The sequence below is a fragment of the Peromyscus eremicus genome, chromosome 12 (genome assembly GCF_949786415.1).
Source record: "Peromyscus eremicus chromosome 12, PerEre_H2_v1, whole genome shotgun sequence".
Classification (NCBI taxonomy): Eukaryota; Metazoa; Chordata; class Mammalia; order Rodentia; family Cricetidae; genus Peromyscus; species Peromyscus eremicus.
In genome coordinates this window covers 13,321,000-13,346,583 of record NC_081428.1, presented here as the reverse complement: position 1 = coordinate 13,346,583, position 25,584 = coordinate 13,321,000, and the positions used below count along the sequence as shown (strand labels likewise).

The 25,584-nt window shown below is 40.0% G+C and overlaps 1 protein-coding gene across 1 annotated transcript in view; it reads left to right on the top strand.

Annotated features, from left to right (window-relative positions):
* Jam2 (junctional adhesion molecule 2) overlaps positions 1 to 25,584 on the top strand; it is a 49,894-nt gene that overhangs the window by 17,531 nt on the left and 6,779 nt on the right. The window contains exons 2-7 of the mRNA XM_059277587.1: positions 8,870 to 8,938; positions 14,208 to 14,315; positions 15,761 to 15,913; positions 20,490 to 20,686; positions 22,639 to 22,738; positions 23,703 to 23,810. Of these exons, the coding sequence (XP_059133570.1) occupies positions 8,870 to 8,938; positions 14,208 to 14,315; positions 15,761 to 15,913; positions 20,490 to 20,686; positions 22,639 to 22,738; positions 23,703 to 23,810 (735 nt within the window). The remainder of the gene's footprint in view (positions 1 to 8,869; positions 8,939 to 14,207; positions 14,316 to 15,760; positions 15,914 to 20,489; positions 20,687 to 22,638; positions 22,739 to 23,702; positions 23,811 to 25,584) is intronic.

The following is a 25,584-nucleotide window of genomic DNA, read 5'->3' as shown; positions in this document are numbered from 1 at the left end:
AACTGTTCGAAACATGTCATAACAAGAATGAAAGAGGCGGCAGAATTTAAACATAGCATCCCACCCACTCTGAGCAGCCACTGAAATGAAGTTGTTCTAATTATTCTTAAAAGAGAAGAAAAAACATTAGCCTATCATTTCGTTGTTTTGCTAATCCATCCTAGTGTGTGATGTTGTTGAGTCACTTTGGAACACTAAATTTTTGTGACCACATTGTATAAAAAGCATCAAGCAGCGAGGAGAAAGAAAGGAGCAAGAGGTATTTATAGCGAATCTATTATGGTCCAGGAGCTAGGCTAAGCAATTATGGACTTTGATTGATTCTTTACAGCTAGCAAAGGAAGACATCATTAGCTTCATTTTACCTGGAAGGGAACCAACACCGTATCTTCCACAAAGTGACATGGGTCACACTTGATCTTGTTCCTTCTTGGTTGGTTATGACTTTCTGAAGACCAAAGATGATTCTAATAAACCACTAACATCTCTCTAGCCCTAATTCAAGGGGCTGAGGCAGCGGGATTCAAAGTTTGGGGTCAGTCCAGGAAACAGAAAGATTCTACCTCAAAAACTAAATAAACGAGCTTTGTTTAAAGACTCCACTTCAGCCCAGCAAGTTGTCTCAGCAAGTGAAAATCCCACCAAATCTCATTTGTTCTTCCATTACGTGCATGGGTGCAGAGTCAGTCACTTTTGAAATGTGTTCTCACTGTTTTACTCAGGCTGGTCTCAAACTTCTGGGATAAAGCAAGCCTTACACACACACACACACACACACACACACACACACACACACACACACACACTAATGCATGCACATGAGACAAGGTTCTATGTAGCCCAGGGTAGCCTTGAAGTGGCTGTGTAGCTGAGAATGACCTAACACTTGATCCCTCTACCTCCATTTCCCAAGACAATTAGGTCCTTTTCATTTCTTGCCCATTGTGGACCATACTGCAATAAACACTGGAGTGCAGATGTCTCTTTGACATGTCTCTTTTATTTCTGTTGGATGTGTGTCCAGTATTGAAGATCAGTTTGAATATATTAATATGCAGGTAGTCACTCTTGACAGCTAAATAGTCATTTCTTTGGTTTTAAGGATCATCTTTAGGTCCTGCACTTCTCTTACTTCCATTTACTTAAAAGATTGCTTGCAAATGAAATTAAAAAAAAAACATTTAATACATGGTCACTGAGATTGAACTTGTTTAAACAGGAAGTTCTTAATCTAATCTTAAAACTTTTAAGTTACTGTAAATGTTTAAATGTCCTAACACATCTATCTACCTTGCTTCAGCTCTTCTCCTCAGACTCCATTTTTTAAAACATGTGCCTAATAACTCTTTATATCAAGACAAAATGTGGGATTCCACTTCAGTACTTCACCAACAGATGTTGGGAATGGTGTCGGTTGGCTTCTTTGCTGGACCGAGTTTTTCTTTACTTTTTCAGAATAAAGTAAGTAGGAAAACACAAAAAAACTGTTATGTAGGCCTGGTGGTTGAGGTCAATGGTTGTTTTAAAGTTGGCTACCAAACATCTTTAATTCTTATGGATGTATTCCAACTCTACTGGCAGAAGTTCAGAAAATGAGGCAGAGATGATTATTTCCATAACGGCGAACGGCTCCCGCTGAAGTCCCCCCCCAATGAAATCCTTCTCTCTCTCCACCCCTGACTCTGCTAACTGAAGAATCAAAGTTCTCGTATTTTTCTGTTACTCATCTAAGATAAGCTGCTGGGACTAAGAACAAATATTTACTTTGCACCACAACAGTTTTAAACTTCTAACGATATTAGTTAAATTAACATACTTCACCAAAAACATGATTCAAAATATGAAGTATGATAAGGGTTTTTATTTCAAAAGTAAAGTACAGGCAGTGTCTTGTATAAAATTATTATAAAATTGGACATACATTATCTTATGTTTTAAAATAAATATTTAAATCATTAGGTATTTTTAGAATAACTGATAATGATTGCACTAACTAATATCACAAATTGCACAGGAACGTGACACTGTAGAATTTACTATGAACACTACTTACATGGCTAGACAGCAGCCCAGTGAGGTGGGGATTAGAAATTAGATATAACACAGTCCTCTCTCTCACAGTCATTCAGTTGTGTCAGATGTAGAGAGCAGGAGGAAAGAAACGAGAGGAGAGAAGGCATGAAGGAAGGAGGAGGAAGGAGAGAGAAAGAGAGATGGATACAGAAAAAGAGGCACACAGAGAGAGAAAGAGCAAGAGAGAGAGATGGAGGAGTGCAAAGAAACATACATCCTTCTACTCTCAGACCTTTACATTCTGGCTCTTCCTATTAAGAAGACTGATTTTTTTTTTTTTTTGAGAGAGAGAGAGAGAGAGAGAGAGAAACCACATTAAAATGTGAGAGGAAAGAAAACATGCACTTGACTTTATGACTGCTGAGGGCTGACATTCTGCCTTTATATGTTCTGCTTGGCTTTTCCTAAGATGAAGGCAACAGCAAGCAATGGAATTATTTAAATATCGGATCTCAAAAATACACCATCCTCCGCGATGGCATGGAAGAGGGACAAGGCAGTGTCCTCCTCAGCGATGACCAGCGTTCTGGAGTGTATCACAGGCACACCTCAACAGGAGAAATGGGCCATCTGGCTTTGACAACCAAAATAAAATTACTCATTGCCCTTTACTCTGCAATTGTAATTATCTAATTACTATACACTGAAGTGGCTTTTAAAGTCCCAAAAGTCCAAAACCCATGTCAAAATCTGGTAGTTTTCTCAGTAGAAATGAGCTTAACAATAGAATTATCAGGGGGAGAGGAAAGGTTATATCAAAAGATATTACATGAAAAAATTAAATTTAAAAATCAAGAAAACAGGAGAATTACCAAATAAATTATGTTTGAGTCAATTATTGTACATCACTTCTCCAGTTCGATCAGCTCTGGGCAAATGCCTAAAGCCTGATTCTTGAGCCTGAGTCCAAGAACTAGAGCTCTGGTTCTGAGTCACCAATATCATCTCTGAAAATCTGAAAAACCAGTAAGAAATGTCTTAAAAGCAGATTCAAAAATTGTTCACTGGTTGTTTTGATCTAGGGACAGAGGAATGGTTAGTCCACATTTTTTAATATATATATTTATAAAATCATTGAAGCGGGAGCTAGAGAGATGGCTTGGCAGTAAGAACAGTTGCTGCTCGGCAGAGGACAGGGTTCAGTTCCCAGCACTCAGATGGTGGCTCACAATCATCTGGAAGTCCACTTCCAAGGCATCTGATGTCTTCTTCTGGCCTCCACTGGCACCAGGGGTTCACACAGTACACATACTTACATACAGGCAAAACGTGCAGACAAAAAAAAAAAAAAAAAACCCAAACCAACAATCACTTAAGCATCAGATGCAAGACAGCACTTCTGCCTCCTGCTAAACTCTGCCCACACCCATGCTCGGTATTGTTTCAAACTTTCTGTGGCCTCTGAGTTCCACTTCTGTATCTTTTTTTTTTTTTTTTTAGCAACTTCAGGGTTGCTAATAACAGCTCAGTGTTCCAATATTTTCAATTTATTTAAAGCAGTTAAGACTGAAAATTGTGTTTTATAAAAATTAGCAAAAAGGTGTATTAAAAGAATTCTCTAATATTACCACACTGTCAGATTTGTAATCTTTGAATGAGCATATATTTTGCATTAGCTTTGCTAAGGTTTTCAATATTTTTCTGAAGCAGAAGACTTATAAGGTAGAGTAAATAGAGTCATTAAGCAAGGCCCATTGTGGCCAACCTTGGCCTGGGTATCACCCAAGACCCTGGACATAGGGTAGGGAGGACCTGTCAATAAGCACATTTTCGTGAAATTATCAAGAACAGAATTTTTTCTTTTTTGCTTTCATAGTACTAGGAATTAAAGCAAAGACCTTGAATATGCTAGGCAGGCACTCTCTCACTAACCTACATCCCTAGCTTAAGAGGGACACTTCTTACACTGTCTTTCACAGAGCATATACTTATGGGTTTCTTGTTAATGAGTTTATTTAGCTCCTCAGCTTGACTACTGCAGGATAAAGGAAGTGGTCTCCAAGGACTCTGGCCTGATAATTCCACCATTAAAACACTGAGGCTCTTACAGGACCAATGACTTTATGTACACATTCATGGGTTCCATCAAACCCCAATTCTTAAAATAGAGGGTTTTATAGATATGATTTGCCAAGTCTCCGGTGAGATGAGGACTCACAGAATCTGAGCCTTTACGTTTCACACACATGCTACCAATTATATTCAACTGACATAAACGCTAACAGAAGGAATCTGAAAGCCAAGGGAAACCTCCCTGCTTATTGTTGCTTCAGGTTTCCTTTGATTAGTGTTCAGGAAGCCAAAAGAATAAGGACCATTTATTCCAAAGGGCAGACATGGAAACAATGGTCTGGCAGCGTCATCCGACTGTCATGTTTGTGATTGGCAGGCGAAGATTACTCACATTTAGCTACCCTCATTTCTTGTAAATCCAAGGATTATAATTTCCTTTTTCTTTTGGTAAAGGCGGTTCTCTGACTTACTCTTATTCCAAAACTGGTCCTACACCCCTAACTGTGACCTCACACAAAACATACAGTAGCTTGGGTCAGTCACTAAACAGATTTTAAAAATGGCTTGATGAGTATCGGTACACATTTGCATCTCTGGGACCTTTGGATCTGGGTCCTCAAACAGTCATAGGACATCAGGATAGTGTGTGCAACTAGATGAAGTTCCAATTTTTCAAGTTCACTCAAATCAAATATTAAAAGACAGTAACAAAGTTTTTTTTGACCAAATGTAGAATGTGAAAGTCTACTTGTCATAATTCAGGTGAAATGGCTGTTTAAGACGCGCATGACTGGATTTGTGATAGAATCAAAGGGACAATTTAAAATCTGGAAGATTCTGGCCTCAGCACTGTACTTCATGATGAGGCAATAAAAGAACTCATTTCATGTCTATTTTAGAATGAAGAACTGAATAGGTTTCCACCATCACCATTGTTACCAGTTTTTTTTTTAATTTTATTAATTATTACCTCCTATCAAAATTATAGCACAAAGGAAGTCCAGTTTGGTAGGATGAGTACTGTCTATAAAACACAACACAAGTCTATTATAGACCAAAATGAAACTTTTGTAGTGTGTGTGTGTGTGTTTTCCTTCTACCATGAGGTTTTAGGGATCAAACTCAGCTCACCAGTATATATATGCATACGTACATAGGACATGAAGTTGGGAGGGGGAGGGATGTGTTTTTGCCATACAGGGGGAGTTAGAGGGGAGTGAATGAAGATGGAATGAAGGTGGGTGATCATATTTCATTTTATATGTGCATGCAATCTTTTTAATGTATGCAATTCTTAAGAATAAATAAAGCTCCTAATTAAAAATGAAAGAGTTAATGAATAAAAGTTTTTAAACTTTCGAATACATGCATGTAAAATTTATGAGAGAGTGAGTACAACTCATGAATAAAGTTGTTATTTTCCATAGAACTTTTAGTGATCTTTGGAATTTTAAAAAATATCTTTCAAAAGAAGTTTTAGTAAGTACAAAATTGGAATTGACAAAAAGGAAAAATATTCATATTCCTATTTGAGTCATGAAACCTAGCTCCCAAACCTTCCAGTCTCAGATTTGAAGTGTCCCTGGGTAAATGGAAACCTTCGATTCAGCTGAAGAAAATAAACACTCTCAGTAGGCGTGTGGTGTTTGGAGAGTTCAAAGCTAGGACAATGTGAAGGGAGCAAAGATTATCTCTTCCTCTTTTGCTCAGATTTCCCCTTAACTGGTTTCCAGAGAATATTAGTCTTTATTGCTTTGTCTGAAAATCACAAGACTTGTCGGTGGTCATAATCAAGAGCTGCTGTGGGACACTAATTCACATGTTTCAAAGTGACCTTTGAAAGTTTCAAAACCTTTCAAGTTTGGAATCGTAATTATTACAGCTGTATCCAGAGATTTTTATCATTAAATGTAGGATGACACGAGAAGGCCCGACTTTTTGCTAAGCTCACCTGTGAGAATCTGGTTTAGCTGTAGTCTTGACCCATCCTCAGCTCTCCAAAGGTACAGGCTCTGTCTTCGAACTCTAGAGAATAAAACTGGGGAAGGAGAAAAGAGGGTAGAAAAAGCAGCTCTGGAGAAGGGAGAGGTGAGCAATTCCAGAGGAACATTGGAGAGAAGAAAACAGCTTGCATGGGAAGGAGGTATATGGGAGAAGCAGGAAGGAGATTTGAAGAGATTCCCCGGACCTTCTTCATGGTTCTTGACATAAAGGTTTCTTTGAAGTGACGCTTTGGTGGCCCCGACTCCTCTCTGTCACTGAGCCTAGTGGCCTGATGCCTTCCACACCCATCTGCATTTCTGATCCTCAGTGACAAGGATCAATGGAGGTCCACATTCTTCCCCCACACCAGCTTACCAGTTTCCATGGTGGAGACAGTTGCAATTTAGAATCAAAACCTGAATGGAACAACTAGATAACTAAGTTTTGCAGAAATTGGGGAACTTTAATTTGCAATGAGACATGCTACCATGCTTCATAGAGAGATAAAAAGGAAAAATAAAAATTTCTCCTGAGTGGCTGTGTTCCTTAGGCATGAGAAGGAAACACCCACAGATAAATAAGCCAAAGAGAAGATGTCATCTCACATTTTTCTCCTTCCCAGAAATATAATAAATTCTTTCATCATTATAAAATTTTGATTTCATAAGAACTTTAAAATCCTTGAGCTCACAATTATCTGTTCTCCTTAAGTCTATTGGTATATGTCTATACCTGGTTCTTAAACTAGCCTGACTGGAGCAGGGTTTTTCAACCACGAGTGATTTCCACACCACACTTTCAAGGCACATTTATCCATTTATCTCTACAGTTTTAGATGTCAGGACATAGGCAGGGTGCTACCTTCATCTAGTGGGTAGGAGCCAGAGATGGTGTAACTGCATGATTGTGTACAGGACAGCCTCATATAAGAAACTACCTGACCCCCAACGGTCATACTATCAGGATTGAGAAACCATGGCCAAGAGCCTTCTGAGGTTTCCATGGTGTCTTTTTTTACTAAGCTCGGTCTCTTCACTTCTACCCTCCTGTTGTGATCAGAGCCAGTCTTTTGCCTTCATCAATACCAGCTTCTCTTCTCCCCAATCCTGCCTTCAGTAGAACAAAGGACCTTTCCACGTGACATCTGTATTAATTGGCAGTCCTTGTTCATAGTTCAACTTGAAAGAAATGGGACACTGTGCCTAGTATAGTACAATACAGTATAATACAGAAGAGGATAGATAGTACAGTATGAGTAACCATGTGGGATTTGGGTACTGTAGTAGTTACGTTTGCATAACTGTAACCAAGATACCTGAAAAAAACCTTAAGGTGGGAACTTTTTTTTGGCTCATAGTTTCATGCTTGGTTGGCCTAATGAGCTTGGGAAGAACATCATGGCAGCATGATGTTTGGGTGAATGACCTTCTTCACCCCATGGTAGACAGGAAACAGAAAACAGGAGACAGGAAAGGGCCAAGGTCAAGTTAGCTCCAGTACCTCACCCCAGTGACTTACTTCCTGCAGCTAGGTCACAACTTGTAAAGTTTCCAGAATCTCCCAAAATAAAACCATAAACTATCCTGGGGGAAGATTCAAGCTATAATCACAGATAATTCTTATAAGAGTTGGATGAGTACATACTTAGGAAGCACTGGGGATACAGCCTGACATCTAAGTACTTAATATGCATTGAGCATTATTATTATTTTTTGCTTTGATACCGAGATCCATGTTGGCTAACTCAGTTCCTCTTCTACCACAAGTCTGGGAAGCAGGTGTAATGGTGGTTTCTCTCAAATGCTTGCCTAAGCTATTGCTTTCTTCCCAGGTCTGTCCTGCCCAGTGTTTCTTCTACAGTGATGAGGCAAGATGTGCCCTATTTTACTCTTGCTTGATTTGAGGTATTTATATACCCTCTTGAAACAAGGAACACTGATGAATGTACGAGCACAAAGGACAAATACTCAAAGCACTGTCGTGGGTGGCAGAATTCTCGGACTGTATAGGTGTGAAGACAGGTGAATGCTGGGAAAAGTGTCAGATTCTGGCATGAGTGACCCTGTGCATTGTGATGCCTTTCACAGAAATTTATAGAAACAAAAGGAAGTTCTCAACCAAGCTGCTGTGTTGCTTTTGCCCATGAATTTGTGGTGGAAGGAGAGAAAGGAGAGACAGGTGTCTAGAAGAAAGGGAGGCTTGTAGGTTTCATCTCAAAAGAGACATCACAACTAGTAATAAGTATTTGTTTGGTTTTTGATTTTTGTTTTTGCAAAAAAAATGGTAATTAAATCAAGGAGAGAATAAAAGACTACATAAAAACAAGACAGTTGAATCTTTGAGAAGCTATCTCTGGATGGATGGATATGTGGGTGGGTGGGTGGATGAGTGGGTAGGTGGATGAGTGGGTAGGTGGATGGATAGGTGGATAGATATGTGTGGGGGACAGGTGGATAGATGGACAGATATGTGGGTGGTTGGATGAATGGATGGAAGGGTGCATAGATATGACATTGCATAATAAGGTAAATTAAGGGCATACTTGTTTTCAGAGGTTCTGAGGAGAGATTACTTCCTGCTATAGATTCTGCTTGGGAAATACTAAAAGCCCAAACCACCATAAAGAAAATGAAAGTGATGTGTGTGGTATGGTTTCCCTGTTTTGATGTTTTATGTTATGTGTTATGAATTGTGTAACAATTGTTACTTAGTTTATGTTGGCTTTGTTGAATGTTGTGTCCCACTCAAACATTTGAAAACAAACTTCCAGATTGATTATGCATCTGTTTTACTCTTTCAGATCATAAGGCAAATGGATTTTCTGCATCAAAAGACCACCATCAAGAAGTTACAGTAATAGAGTACCACGGTACGGCATCTTACCGGTTTAATTGGTTTACATACTGTCTTTCTATTTAAGATCTTCTGTCCACTCCATACTGTGTGTGTGTGTGTGTGTGTGTGTGTGTGTGTGTGTGTGTGTGTGTGGTGTGTTGGGAGAGAGCATCCAGGGTGGGAGAACAACTTTGTGGAGTCAATTTTTTCCTTCTACCTTATGTGGATTCCCAGGGATCGAACTCAGGTCTCCAGGCTTTTGTGGTCAGCCTTTTAACTGCTGAGCCATTTAACTCACTGCCTGCTCACACCTTAGTTTTCTCCTTTTGTGGTCTGTTTGGTTCTTGTGATGGCATTTATCATCAGCCAGGATGCTGGTAGTGGATGTCATTTATCATGTACTTGGAGCTTCTGTAGCGGCCACTCTGGTAGCCATCTTATAGCCAGTCAGGTTTTGGTCTGCTCTTCTCAAGAGGAACTTTTGGCCTCAGGCATCCTGGTTTCAAAAATGAACAAGATAAGGGTGAGGTATAAGTTCCATTAGGTCACCTAGATAGTAAAAGATTAGGGTGGTATAACAAAAAGCACTCAGATAATTCAGTGAAGGCTTTTAAGTTGTAACATGACTAAGCTAATAAGACCCACTTCATTGCGGGTCAATTTCAAATGAGGGAAGGTGGCTAAGAGGTATAAATGCGTGAAAGTGAGTTGGACTCCAGAGTGTGTGCAGGAGGCTAAACAGAGCTGGCACCATGCCAGAAGGGAGGCTGGAAAGCAGAGAGTGTGCACAGCAGGAGAGGATGATCTCAAGAGGCGAAATGAAGTTCAGCCTTCTACTCACTTTCCCAGAGGCACTTACCTAGGTCCAGCCAGATGCAGTGGGTGTACATGCCTCGGGTTTAATATCTCTATTAAAATGTCAAGATTACATGCTTTATTCTTACATTACTTTTAAAACACTGAGCAAAATTAACATAACTTTAAAATCTGACACCTTAAAATGTAAACACTTCAGTGGGATTCAGTATATCCAAAATGTTCTAAAAGCACAACCCCTCCCTAGACCCAGAACATTTCCTCTACTCCAAAGTGAAATCCTTTGCCCTTCGGCTTTACTTTTTAAAGACATGCTTTATTTTTTAATATAGAAAATCCTTCTATAATTTATTGCAGTCAAAAGTTAATCTCAGGGATGAAGTTACTATGCTCAGTGAGAAATTACTTCATGGCAAGGTCAGTGCTTACCCATGTACAAGATGCTGGGTTTAATGCAGTGCAAGCACACTCAAACACACACACACACACACACACACACACACACACACACACACACACACACACACAGAGTCAAACTGACTCCAGAGTAAATGTCTACTGTTTTCTTCTTTCACTTTCTTTTAGTTAGAGTGGACTTTAGTCTGTTTCATCTGTGCCCTGCTTATTCCAATTTGGCTCTTCATTAAGCAAAAATCAATCTGTAGTTTCTTCCACATTTTTTTTTTGCAGTAACTAAAAATCTGTGACATTTTGTGATTTGTATACATGAAACACATTTCATTCAGGTCTTTTTTCTTATATTTCTCTGATGTCAAAAAGTTATGAATTAATCCCCGATTCTCAGGGCTGCTGGTCTGCCTCACTTCCCACGGTGCTGCCAAAAGCAGATTAAGCCCGAAATGAGGGCAGCTCTGCCAGGCTTGGACATCACATGAGCAGCTCTCTGCAGCATGCAAACCTGAAAACTATTAATCAGAGTCTAATAGCAACCATTTTCTTGAACAATGGTCTTTTTTTTTTCAATCAAGATGAAACAGATGTTTTGACAACATAATCCACCTTAATAGAAAAGGTTGGCACCTTTTTGTGTATTAATGTGTCTTGTGTGAAGAAATATGATTTATGTCAACACTATTTGTTTTACTATCCAAAACAGAAGTAACATTTTAGTACAGATTTGGGCAATGTAAATGTAGGCTTGTGATGAAATCTTGTGTGGATTTCTAGCATGTGGAGGTGAGCTTATAATTATAACTAAAGAGAATTTCCCCATGGATGAAAATAACAGGGCTTTTATGGAGCACATGCTATACGCAAGGTATAATGTGCATCAAACACACATATATATGATATATATTATATATAATTTTGACAAGAATTACTATTTTATCATTTCACTGATATGAGTATGATGCTCCCATTATCTCAGGCCTAATATGTGACAACGGTCTAACTTGATGGCCTGTGCTGTGAACCTCCATGCCACCGTAATTCTGAAGCCAGATATGGAAAATTATGCCAGCTGTGAGTTTCAAATTTTGGCTGGAGAAAAGGGGGAGTTAACATCTAGGTTCTTTATCCGGAAATGTTAACCCCATAATGCTAGCACTTTCACTATGTGTATTAATATCCTAGGACTGTCTGAACAAAACACTACAGACTCTAAAACAATAGCCTTGTTCTCTGACAATGCTAGAGGATGACAGCTCAAGATCAAGGTGTTGATGCCTTAGGGCAGTGGTTCTCAAGGTGTGCTCCAGTGGGGTGGAACAACACTATCACAGGGGTCACCTAAGACCATCAGAAAATGCAGATATTTACATTATGATTCATAACGTAGCAAAATTACGGTTCTGAAGTAGCAATGAAAATCATTTTATGGTTGGGGGTCACCACAACATGAGGAACTGCATTAAAGGGTGGCAGCATTAGGAAGGTTGAGAACCACTGCCTTGGGGCTCTTGGTCTGGACTTCCCTGTGCAGGACACTTTCTCAAAGAATCTTAGAACTAAGTCCCCATCTTCTAAATCTTTGATCAGATGTTACCTTCTGAAAGCGGTCAACTGGTCTGGACATTGTCCCAGCAATCCTCATCTCCCCTGCTGTTTCACTCTCCCCGTCTCTACAGCTCTCACCTTCTGGGGCACTTGTTGCTTGTTGGCCTGCCTTTTCCTGCTGGACTGTCAGATCCCAAAAGCCAAGGATCCTTCCCTGCTTGCTGATTACAGCTCAAGAACAATGCTGGCCCACAGTGTTACTGAACATATTTTGGACAATTGGATAGATCACTTCTTCACATAACATGTATTCCATAAGAAGGAGAATAAAGTCAAATCACTAGGGTAGGGAAAGTCATTGGTTACATTTTCTAATAGGATTTCCTCAAGTTTTTCCACAGGACAGTGAGGGAAGGATCAGGAGGCACTCACCAAAAGGGATGTATTTGTGTGCATGTTTAGTTAAATGTATGAATAGTGTGGTGTGGTATAAACATATCTCTTAAGATGTAGGAGGTGAGACACGGAGAAACAGTGAAAATGAGTGTGGGCGTGTGCATAATTGTTGGAAAACTCAACAAAATACGGGAAGGAAACCTATCTAAAACTCAAGACTCCGGAAGTTACCACCCTTTCTCCTTAATCAACAGAACAGAACTGTTTCCTCAGACAGGTCCCTTAGCACACATTTGTCTTTGGAGCATTGTTGTAAACACCTCTGAAAACGATCATTCGGAGCGGCGTGAAAGTTTAAAGCTTTACGCACTCTGAAGACAGCGCAGGGTTCTTTTTTTCCCTTGCCTTTTTTTTTTCTCCAGCCATTTTTCTACTACCTTTCATTTTAGCTCTATAAATAGAAGCACAACTGAAAATTTAGAAACACACTACAGGCTACACATAACAACAAGTCCTTAGTCTGTCACATACCCATCAGCACTGGCTTAGTTTTCAAACATGTGCCTGCAGACTTTTTGTCCAGGACTATGCTCCATCTATAATATGGGACGTTTTAAAATGGACATTCAATGTTCTTGTTTTAAAATAATTTATTTATACTTATTTATGTGCATTGGTGTTCTGCCTGCATGGATGCCTGTGTGAGGGTGTCAGATTTTGGAGTTACAAACAGTTGTGAGCTGCCATGTGCTAGGAATTGAACCTGGGTCCTCAGGAAGAGCAGTCAGTGCTCTTAACCATTGTGCCATCCCTCCAGCCCCTTACATTAAATGTTCTTAAACATCAAAATCAAACATATGGAAAAGATTTTAACCTAATTTTTTATTCAGTGAAAGATCCTCTGCTTTTTTTTAAGCTCAAACCACATGCCTTATGGTTAAAAATATTCAGAAATATGAAGTTGGCACTGGAAGGAGCCTAGTTGAAACATACTTTTAAACTATTTATAGCTGGAGCTTCTGCTTGGCAGCTTGGAGTAGTATTGAGACAGTATTGGGTGACTCTTCCCAAGTCATTTGGTTTGGACAGTCAAAAGAGGTGACTCCCGCAGAGGTTCCAGGAATTAGTTTTTGTTTTTTTTTTTTTGGTTTTTTTTTTTTTTTTTTTTTTTGGTTTTTCGAGACAGGGTTTCTCTGTGTAGCTTTGCACTTTTCCTGGAGTTCACTTGGTAGCCCAGGGTGGTCTCAAACTCACAGAGATCCGCCTGGCTCTGCCTCCTGAGTGCTGGGATTAAAGGTGTGCACCACTAACGCCCAGCAGGAATTCTTTAATGATGGAACTCTGGTAAATTTACTATCATAAAACTGATCTTTGCTACACTGAAGTCAAACTGATGTGAAGATTCATCTTGTAATAGTTAATCCAGATTGAAACAAAGTTATAGGCAGTAATTTTGCAGTAGGAACCTACAATTTATTATAGGGCTCTATTAGGTGTATATTTTTGTCTTCATACAGAGTCACAAGGGAACTGAGTGGGACTGTAGCCGGTGAGGAACTTCTGTGCATTTTCCCAGCAGGCATTGGCTGGACCAAGTGTCTTTCTTAGGTGCAAATGTCCAGTACTCCTCCTTGAGCTCCCTCTTGATGCACATCATCTTTGCCTGAAATGACGTCATCTTGCCTGCATCTTCCATCAAACTTTAGAGTCCTGGGATGCCGAGACTTAGACTAACAAGTAAATAATTAGTCACAGCTGCTGCTTGTCAAGTACTAACAACGTTGAGGCCTGTATGTTTTGCATATATTGCTGCTTTTGAAGACTCACAACGATGTGAGCTACTATTCCATTTCAGGGATGGACACTCAGATTCCAGAGCTAGGATGATGTCACATAATTATTACAAAGAAGAGAGGCTATGCTCCCAATTCATCTTTGGGTGAAGCCAACATGGTATCTATTGACGTGATGTATTGATGTTTCTGTGTGTGGCTGGGTAGAGATGAATGGATGGATGGAAATGCAAAAAAAAAAATTGAAGTAATTTAAAGATTGTTTTAAAGTTTTTTAAATTAAGTAAGGTGTAAGCTCATAGGAACAATTAGAAAACATATTTTCCCTATTGTTTCTAGAGGCTATTTTAGCTTGTAAAACCCCAAAGAAGACTACTTCATCTAGATTGGAGTGGAAGAAACTGGGACAGGGTGTCTCCTTGGTCTACTATCAACAGGCTCTCCAAGGTAAGAAGCTGGAGACTTGAGGAGGTCAGAGTGAGAAGACACCATGTACAGCCCATTTAATTTACAAATGGGAACAGGACATGACTGATTACTGAAAATGTGTTTCTGTAAGTGTGAGATGAAATGAACAGTGTCGGAGACCTAAAATACAACAGTCATAAAAACCAGATAGCAAAAGCAAGTGAATTCCACCGAGACCTGGGATCCTTGGTTACTTAACACAAAACACAATTATTTTGCTGGCCTAGTAAATCAAACTGTTAGAGAGGAGAAAAACACTGGCCTGAGATTGGGCTGGGCATGATCGTGCATACCTTTAATCCCAGCACTCGAGAGGTAGAGCCAGGCGGATCTCTGTGAGTTCCAAGCCAGCCTGGTCTACAGAGCAAGATCCTGGACAGGCACCAAAAACTACCTAGAGAAACCCTGTCTCGTAAAACAAAACAAAAATAAAAGAAAAAAAAAGAAAAGAAAAGATGAGATTGGAAAGTCTACCACTGAGAAGCCTGGAAAGTTAGGATGTGTGGACTGTTAGTTACAAAAGGAGCCTGGAGAGTTGGAATGCATAGACAGTTAGTTAAAATAACTGTTAGCAAGTACTTTTCATTTGTTGTACATGTCTTTCACTCTCTACTCTTCCTTCGGATTATATAATTTATTATGAATTAAAATATGATAATGGTGGTTGAGCTACGGCGCTAGTTTGTATGTTGGTAACTTCTCTGTTGCTGTTATAAAATACTCCAACAAAGGCAACTAAAGGACGAAAGGGCTTACTTTGGCTCACTGTCCCAGAGGGATAGATAGAGTCGTTCGTAGCAGGGAAGGCATGGCAGCTGGATCGGGAAGTTTGCTGATCACATTTTCATCCATACACCGGAAGCAAAGAAGTACAAAAGGAAGTGAGGTGAAGCTAATCAAGATAGTGCTTTTACGATCCTTGCCACCTACCTCTTCTCTGCTATTACCGCAATGAGCATATATAAAGTTACTGTTCTGACCAGTTAAATCAGACTCTTCAATTTTGAAAGCAGAAACAGATAAGAGACAGGTGGCAAGGCAGGCATTTGGTTGAGTTCTTTAAAGTCAAACATGGTGCCAAATGTAGTGGTATACACCTTTAATCCCTGCACTCAGGAAGCATAGGTGTGTAGATCTCTGTGAGTTTAAGACAAACCTGGTCTGCGTAGAGAGTTTCAGGTCAGCCAAGGCTACATAGAGGGACCCTAGAGAGAGAGAGGGCAGTATGTGAAACTTAATAGTCTTTAATAGTCTAAAAATGTCCCCCAAAATGCATAATATGCACATGTAAGTTCAATGTTTAAATTTAAGTTTTTACCAGGAAAACAAATGCTTTAGTTTTGAATGAAGTAGCTTGAGGCAGACACTACATAGAAAGTTGCTTGCATTGTTTCTAACACTTTTGTCTTTTTTCCTTCCAAAAGGTGACTTTAAAGATCGAGCTGAGATGATAGATTTCAACATACGAATCAAAAACGTTACAAGAAATGATGCTGGAAAGTACCGCTGTGAAGTCAGCGCTCCATCTGAGCAAGGCCAAAACCTGCAGGAAGACACAGTCACTCTAGAAGTCTTGGGTAATGCCCGTGCACACATGTGTAACTGCCGTCAGCTGTCCCAGCCTCAGCCCCAGCCCTGGGGGTGAGACACAAACCCAGAGTCCCAGCCAGTACTCTACAAGCACCTTCCCAGAAAGACCCAGGCTATTTCCATCAGATCACTAGCTGCTGAAATCACTATTTCTTCAGATCTCTCTGTTTAAGACTGAAGTAGCCTCTAATGGTTTTGCTCTGTACCACGAACATTCTGGTTTTGTTAGTTTTTCAGTATCCTAGATAGTATCCCATAAGTTGATGGAAAGCCAACAGAAGAAACAGCAATTGTAGACCAGCAGAAAAATCAGAAAGTGTTTGGTTCAAGAGAATCAGCATTTATTTGGTAGCTAGCAGATGTTAAGTGCTTTCACATAGTATTTTACTGAATCTTCACTACAAAACTAATTTTTACAAATGAGGAAATAGAAGTTAAATTATTTGCCCAGTGCCATAAAATTAGAACATGTCCCAACCATGATTTGGATGCAGATGAGGTTAATTCCAAGGCTACTATGATTAATCAGCATAAGAATGATTGGTAGATAAAACAGTTCATAACAGCAGTAGGCAGAACCATCTTTTCTACGATGTTAGCATAAGAAACCAAGAAAAATAACCTCTTCTCTTAAAAAAATGTTGTTCAGAGTCTTTCTGAAGTAGTATTATTTTTCAACTTTTTGGCTAAGGCCAAGTATAAAATCCAGTGACACGCTAGTATGGAGAAAGTATAATTCAGAACAGCAGATTCAGTTGGTATAATCACTTTCTATTCTACATAGTGAATTATCATACATTAGCTTAAGAGAACAGTCCTTTATCAGCTTCTGGTTCTATGGATGAAAGGTCCAGTAGCAAGGCTCGGTTCTACTCAGTGTTCCACAAGGCTGAAATGGAAGTTTTACGTGGGCTCAACTCCTTTCTCCAGGCTCTGGGGAAAATCTGTTTCCAAGCTCCTTCTTGGTGTTGGCAGATTTTTATTTCCTTGTGATTGTAGGCCTGAGATCCTAGCCCATGCTCCCTATCATCTAGAGTCACACTCATTTCTTAGAGGCTGTGTATTTTCCTGTCACCTCACCCTTTTCATCTTCAGTACAGCAGAGGCATGCTTGATCCTTCTTGTACTTTGAATTGCCACCATTTCCTTCAGTAATTAACCAGAACAAATCCTGCATTGAAAAGGTCCATGCTGGGGGCTGGAGAATGGGCCACCAGTGGTTAAGAGAACTTGCTGCTCCTACAGATGACCCTGGTTGGTCCACGTTCATTTTGTAGCATCCAGATGGGAAATGACAAACCTGTTACTCCAGGTCCTGAAGATCTGCTACCCTCTTCTGGCCTCCATGGGCATTGCATGCACTTGATGCACATACATACATACATACAGGCAAAACACCCATACCCATTAAATATAAATAAGTAAATCTTTAAAAGGTCTGTGTTGTGTGGCCAAATCCACCTTTCTATATTACAGACAATAGATTTGGAATCTTTTTCTTTTTTTCTTTCTTTTTTTTTTTTTTTGGTTTTTCGAGACAGGGTTTCTCTGTGTAGTTTTGGTGCCTGTCCTGGATCTCACTCTGTAGACCACGCTGGCCTTGAACTCACAGAGATCCACCTGGCTCTGCCTCCCAAGTGCTGGGATTAAAGGTGTATGCCATCCACCGCCCAGCCACTTTTTTTTTTTTTTTCAAATCAGGGTTTGTGTAGCTCTGGCTGTCTTGGAACTTACCTTGTAGACTAGGCTGGCCTCGAACTCACAGAGATCTGCCTGCCTCTGCCTTCTAAGTGCTGGAATCAAAGGCATGTGCCATCATCACCCCCTGGTGATTTGGAATCTTAATGACATTTGCCAGATTTCTTCACAGTACTTTTATATTTTAAATATTTGAGAGACCATGTGTATATACTGAAGATGGGGTCTTCTGGGACTGTCTTGGATTCTGCCTACCATTGTCAGCCCTGAGTTTTCCAGGAGATTATGAATAGTTACCCACTAAATTTTGTTTTACTTCAAGTCCCAAAGACCCACTTTCTCCAATGAGATCCCACTTCTTTTTTTAAGTTTAAAAAAGCATTTTATAATAAAATAAAATATAATAAGATAAAAGACCCCACTTCTTAAAGCTTCCACAACCTCTCCAAAGGACCACCAGCTGGAGACCAGCTGTTCAAATACATGAGTCCATGGGGGTCACTTCATGGTCAGATCTTATCATTCAGTCCCTGATCCCCATAAACTTGTGGATATTTAGTAAGGGGAAGTGCATCCAGTCTAACTTCAGAAATCACTGGTCTCATGGCCCAAACCCTGTTCTAAAGTCTGAAGTCTTTTTTTTTTTTTTTTTTTGGTTTTTTTGAGACAGGGTTTCTCTGTGTAGCTTTGCGCCTTTCCTGGAACTCACTTGGTAGTCCAGGCTGGCCTCGAACTCACAGAGATCCGCCTGGCTCTGCCTCCCGAGTGCTGGGATTAAAGGCGTGCGCCACCACCGCCTGGCAAAGTCTGAAGTCTTAAACCATTCAAAGCAATCACTTACCCATGAACTCCTATAAAATAACAAAATACAGTGTTTCACAGTAAACATCCCCATTCCAAAAGGGAATAACGGGGGCACAGCAAGGAAAGGCTGGGCCCAAGCCAGACCAAGACAGAATGAAAAGCACTGAACTCCGCAGCTCTGTGTCCACTCTCTGGGGCTCTTGGTGGTATCATTTGGGCTCAATGACCTTGCATAGCTGTTGCTCACTGTTACCTGACGCACAGGTGGCTTCTCTTTTGGGATAGCTCAAAAGAGCCGGTGCTGGAATGTTTTCTCAGTGAAGGTCCAGTGCTTCTGACAACCCTAATATCCTGGGGTCTCACTACAGCTTGGACTAGACCCTTACAGTTTCACATGCAGCCCACACAAGAGCTCCATGCAAAGAATCTGACACTGTCCCACAGCTGTTGCAACAGCTTTCTGGGATCTCGGTACAATTGCCTTTCTCTTGAACCAGAATGCCTGGAAACAAGCAAACAAACCAACCAGCAGCATTGAAATAATTCCAAGTACTGTAGCCTGCTCCAGATGTGTCCTGACCCTCTTGGACCGCAGTATAGCAGCCTCTGTGTGCCTTTGCTACTGAACTCAGGCGGAACTCTTCGCTTGATGTCTGCTTTACAGAACGACACCTACAAGGCTGTTCTCAGGGATGCTTCTTCTACAGGAATTTGAATGGTTACACCATGGAGCTCTTCCTGATGAGTGGGTTTTCCTCTCAAGGCACCCTTTCTTCCTTGGTGGTGCCAATATGTTTAACAATTACAGCTGCTTTGTCTGAACTCACCTTGCCCTCCACCTGCAATTTAAACATCTCTGTGCACCTTTCCTTGTTATAAACATCACTTGCTCATCCTTCTCCTTTCTCCTTGTAAATCTGACAAAGGCATGGAAGAGTTACCATGCACAGCTTGCAGGCTATGCTGTCGTGACATTTCCTCAGCCAAACAACTTAGTCCACTGCTTTTAAATTCAGCCTCAACCCAGTTTTCAGGACACTGGCAGAGAGAGCCAGATTCATTGTCTGAATGTCATAGTAATGGCCTCTAATCCAATTTCTGATACAAGTCAAGTTCTTCATCCTGTCTATGAGCAAGCACAGTCTTTACTGTTCGCCCTTCTATTGGCATTCTTATCTTCCACAACCCACCAAAATAAACCATTAACTTCTGTTTATAGCATTACAGGGCTCCTCTACAGCTCCAAACTCTATTACAGTCCTGCAAATTAGTTCCTAAGGCTTATGAACTGTGTGGTCAGAGTCCCAGCAATGTTTCCACTTCTTGGTGCCAATTTTTGCTATTAGTTACTTCTCTCATTTCTGTGACCACCTACATGACAAGGAACAACTTAAAGAAGGCTCATGTTTTGAAGGGCTGTAAGTCCAGCATGGTAGAGAAGTCATTGAGATGGGACCAGCTCATCTGGGGCAATGGGCGCACGAGGTTGCTTGTTTACATCTTGGCAGACCAGAGAGCAGCAGGGCCAGAAGCAGAATGAGGGTATGAATCTCAAGGCCAGTCTTCAGTGACACACTTCCTCACAAGTGGTTCTCAACATTCCTATTACCACCAGCAGCTGTGGGCCAAGTTTCCAAACACATGAACCAGCCCATGGAGGGTATTTCATATTCAAACCCTAACATCCTACTTTATGAAATGAAGAGACTCAGAAAAATACAGGTCTGGCATCTTCAATACATGACTTCCTAAGTTCAAGTGTATTGATAACTTTGGTAGTAGGTGAGGATAAAGTGAGCAAATGAAGCATACATGAAATTTTAATAGGATATAGACATGGCTATTATCACTTTTACTTATATTCCTTTGGCCAAAACTAATGCATATAACTCTCCTGGCAGCAAGAAGAGTAAAAAGTGTGGTATATTGTATGCCCAAGAAAAAAGAAATACGTCTAGTGAATAGTGATCCATCTATAACTCAGGTGTCCCCTCAATATAGACTGTTAAAATTCATGTTCAGTTAATGAATAATCTATACTATTTGGCTTCCATTGTCCAGTGGCTCCCGCAGTTCCTTCATGTGAAGTACCCACTTCTGTTCTGAGTGGAAGTGTTGTAGAGCTACGGTGTCAAGATAAAGAAGGAAACCCAGCTCCTGAATACACATGGTTTAAAGATGGCACCAGTTTGCTAGGAAATCAAAAGCTTGGCAAACACAACAGCTCATACACAATGAATACAAAATCTGGAATTCTGGTAAGGTCATTTCCGGTATTAAAGTACTAACTGTCATTGCGATGAAATGGTTATTAGAACTTAAAATGATACAGAACAGCAGATCAATATCATTACTTACTAAGTGGGGAGAGGGGGTGGTAGCAGGAATGAGGATAGTACATGTACTGATAAATGAGGGAACAGACTATCATGGGAAGTGGGAAAACAGTACAGGGAACCAGGGAGCTAAACATATAAGGTATGACCAGGAACTGGGGGCAGGCCAAACAGGCAGTGCTCTATAGCTACCTCTCTGGCCCGGAAAATCACTAACCTCAGTCTCAATTTATACTACTGAGGAAATGCATGAAAAACTCAGTTGGGGATACCTGGACCTCAGTACTAACATGGAAACAGTGACCATAGGAAAACCATGTTAGGATGTCGGAGTCATTAAACTTTCCCATGGCTCTAGATCCATCACTACAATCTCCGTGACTTACATATCTATTACTATACACTTAGTTCAGATTTTCTGATTGTTTCCACCTTTTCTAAAGATAACTGAGATGGCTCTATAAATAAGCTGCTGAAACTTAATGACATTTTTATAAAGTAGTTTTACTTTCTCATCTGTGACTTTTCAGAGTAGAGGTGAGCCAAAAAAACAAAACAAAACAAAACAAAACAAAAAACCAGGTCATTTAATCTGAAGCCATTTGTTTCCAATCAAGATAATATCACATTAGGTTTTAAATGGTTTGCGTCCAGCAATGCAAAATCACTACCACAGCTATTATGAAAAACACTCTTATAGGTAATACTAAAAATAGCCTTAAGAATTTTGAAACAAAGGCATATTGTTTGCTTTGATTCTTTCTACCAGTACAGTGTCATTGAAAAACCAGATCTTCTGATGCCCAGGAAAGCACTTGAATTCTGTAGCTAAATGAAAAAAGAAGGAGTAGAGGATGCTGCCCTCAGAATAAGGCCATGCTCTAGCATTTTCCACAGTCATTGGGAGCAGTCAGCAGGTCCGAGAGATTTGTCACTTGTGAAATTGCGCACAAAAGCTGCCGTCACACTCTGCTATATTTACTCTTCAGATTTCTTTTCTGAGTGGGTGATAAAAGCCCCGAGACAAGTCTGAAATGCTAGGATCCACTCCCCTCAGGGAACCTCAGCCCTTGGGGTATCTGGTAAGGACACCTTATGCCCACAGGCTTCTTAAACTGGAGTGGGTTCTTCCCCCTTCCCTCCAGCCCACCCCCACTTCCTTTTTTCCTTCCAGAAACTCCTCAAGGTTATAAAACTACTGGTACAAATTATAAAGCCTTTTATACCAAATGCTTACCTCTCATCACTTGGCAGGGAGAAGTCATAAGGGTTGAACTTTTATCTCTTCAGAATTTCCAAATATTCTGGAATTGCTATAATTTACAATCCCATAAACATCAGTTGAGGTTTCCTGGGCCCAGAGCTACTTCCTGGTCATAGCTCTGACTCTTTGGAGAAAGTACTTGTGATTTGCTCTTGCTGTGAATTCACTGTCACTGAGAAAGTGCACTAGCCTTCTCACTAGGGAGGCCTTTCTTTATGAATGGCACTTGCCAGAAACTAGAGATCCTGTGGTGTCATGTACTTGTAATGTTGGCCACTTGAAGTCTACAGAGGGAGGATCAAGAGTTTGAGACCAGCCTGGGCAACACAGTGGCACACTGTTGAAGGTAAGGGGAGGAAAGGGAGGAAAAGAGAGAGACAGACTTCCTCAGATAGACTTGTCTTTTTCTGTCAAATTAAACAGGCCTAGCTGTTTACTTCTCAAAGTCCTGGCAGATTCTGGTAGATACATACACAAGAAAAACAAAGTTTTGAGTCATTACAAAGGGCAGACCCACTTGATGACAAAATTCAAAGGACATTAGTTATTTTAGGAGTCTACTCACAGATTTACAGTTTAAAGGTCTATTTATTTTTCCTTGTACAAATAGCAATTTAACATGATTTCCAAGATGGACAGTGGAGAATATTACTGCGAAGCCCGTAATTCTGTCGGACACCGCAGGTGTCCTGGGAAAAGAATGCAAGTAGGTAAGCATGGAGTATTGAGAAGTTCTGGTGTGTGAGGAGAGTGTGGAACATTTGATGGTTAAAGGAGCATGGGGAGCAAAGCGGGTAAGTGATTTGAAGGACAAGTTGGAAGAAATGTAAAGTGTGCTTAATATAAAAAGCAGTATTGTTTTCAGTCTATCTTCTAATCAAGGCAAGACAATTTAGCTTCTACATAACGTTTTTAATTTTTCAAATAAATGTTTTAAAATATGCAGTCTTTCGAATCACAGCCAAGTGTGCTATAGTATGTGTTGCTGGGGGCCCACCTAAACTGCTGCCACCAGCCTGCCACACATTTCAGTCTTTACAGTGGTAGATTCGTTCTTCATAGGGTTACACTGAAATAATACAGCAGTGCCTCTGTTCTGTGAGCATTTGTGTTAGCCACATGGATTATTGTTACTAAGCCATTGATGATGGGTGTGTCAATACCCTGAAACACTAAGCTTATACTAATTGCAGGGTAGGTTTTCCAAGACACACGGAATAGTTATGAATCGATGTGGTTCAAACTGTAGCTACAATGCATTATATCTGACAAAATGACTTTTAGAATCCAAGAAAATGACAGCTTCTGAATCTTTCCTAGGAAATATGAGTTTCAGAGAATAACCCCCACCCCCACCCACAGGGATTAAACCCAGGGCATGAGTGGATGTCAGAGAAAGGTTTCAGGGATTGAACTCAGGTGTTCAGTAGATGGCAAGTGCCTTTACCCACTATGCCATCTTGCCAGCCCTAACATTTAAGATTTTAGCGAAGCTTGGTTCTCTGAATATTTTCAATAAGTTTTGGGCCATGTCTTGAAATTAACTTAATTAAATAGGCTGCAAAAGCATACAGGTATGCTCAGCATTGCTACCAAGGGGAGCTTTTATGACTCTGTTGGATTTAATGATGGCATGTGTCCAACAATTCAAACATGCATTATTTCACATTCCAGATGTTCTCAACATAAGTGGCATCATAGCAGCTGTAGTAGTTGTGGCCTTCGTGATTTCTGTATGTGGCCTTAGTGTATGCTATGCTCAGAGAAAAGGCTACTTTTCAAGTAAGTTGAATTTATCCTTCTCAGATACGTAATTTCCTATTAATATAGAGATTTCTTTTAAGGTATACTGTTTTTCCTATGAAGTTCTACCCAATCTGGAGAGCATTTTTACTGCTATTGTATGATAGATAATGTTCACAATAACATGCATAAGGGTTGTGATACACCTTGGCAACTAGAGTCGAGGTGGGGTGAGATGGAGGATGCTTCCTTTTCAAAAAATTCTAGGCAATTCCATGGAATGTGTGAGAATCATCCTTGGAATATAACAGCACAAAGACATTCAATGTAGACAAATGTTTATAATGTATTAACATATGTGTGAGATCTTTATATTATATTATTTTAAGTTGGAATTGGGTCTTTCTAGATAAACATTGATTTCTAATTTTATAACCACCAGTGAAATGTTTCAGTATAGAACGGTGGGATGTTGAATGTCTAACTTAGTACAACTATAAAGAAAACTGACAACGAAAACTAGAAACCTAGTTGGGCTTGGGGGGGGTTTATACCTGGGATCCCATTACTGGAGGGCAGGGTACAGTCGTGAACATGGAGGTGAATATCTGGGATCCCAGTACTGGAGAGTAGGATAGAGTCATGAGAATAGATAGTTTGAGGCCATCCTGGGCTACATAGTGAGATCCTATTTCAAAAAAAAAAAAAATGACATAACAAAACCAACGAGCACACATAGACCCTACTGAACTAGAGATGCTTCCGGACAAGGTTTTAGTTCCTCATAGTTAGAACTCTTGCAACTTTAAAACACAATTGACCATGCAATTAGTTTGATATACATTTTTGAGATTTAAACATATTTTATTCTCTTAATGTATTCCTTCTCTCCCTGTGTTTAAATTTATGGAAACTCAAGAGCTTCCACTTGCTGCATTGACATAAGGATATGAAGTTGAATTTTTAAATGAAACAATAAATTATAACATGAATGAATTTTAGGTCCATTGTTTAATAATGGATATTAGTTTTAGAATTTAGGTTGAAAATTATTCATATCAAAATAAAACAAAATCAAAAGGAGTTGCTGATAACATAAGTAAATCTTACACATCAGAAATGTTTCCATGAAAACTGATTCAAGGTAATTCTTTATGCTTAGCTGCTACTGGGCATGGAGCTCACACATGTAATTACAACATTCACAAGGCTAAGGCAATAAGATTGTAAGTTCAAGGCCAACCTGGTCTACAAAGTAAGACCCTGTGTCAAGAAAAAAAAAAAAAAGAATAAACCGTTGTGTGAATGAGAACTCAGTCTAGCTTAGTCTAGCCTATTTTGTGAATAGAATCTAGCTGTGTCCCCCTGCTGGTCAACAGTGAAAGTATAAACAAAATTATTATTCAAAATTCTTGTCATTTTACCTAGTGAGGAAAAAAAAACCCTGATGATTTTTAAATGAGGAGTCAGTAAAGATACCTTTCTTAAAATACTGAGAGTTGACATGGGGATTAGTTCATTAGCTAAGTTCATTATTTCCATTTATTTATGGCAGAAAACCTGTGCAGGGGAACTGTATTTTTGAACTTGTGTTTCGGATCAGCATCAGCAAACTATAACCTCTGGCCACGTCCAGTTTATATCTGTTTTTCCTTCCCTTCTACTTTTTTTTTTTTCTGGTACGGGAAAAAGGGGCTCTCTACAGGCTAGACAACTGCTCTGCCACTGAGCAACATGGCCAACTTTCCTTTTACCTTTCCACTGTGTTGCCCAAGTTGGCCTTGAACTTATGATCACCCTGCCTTAGTTTCCT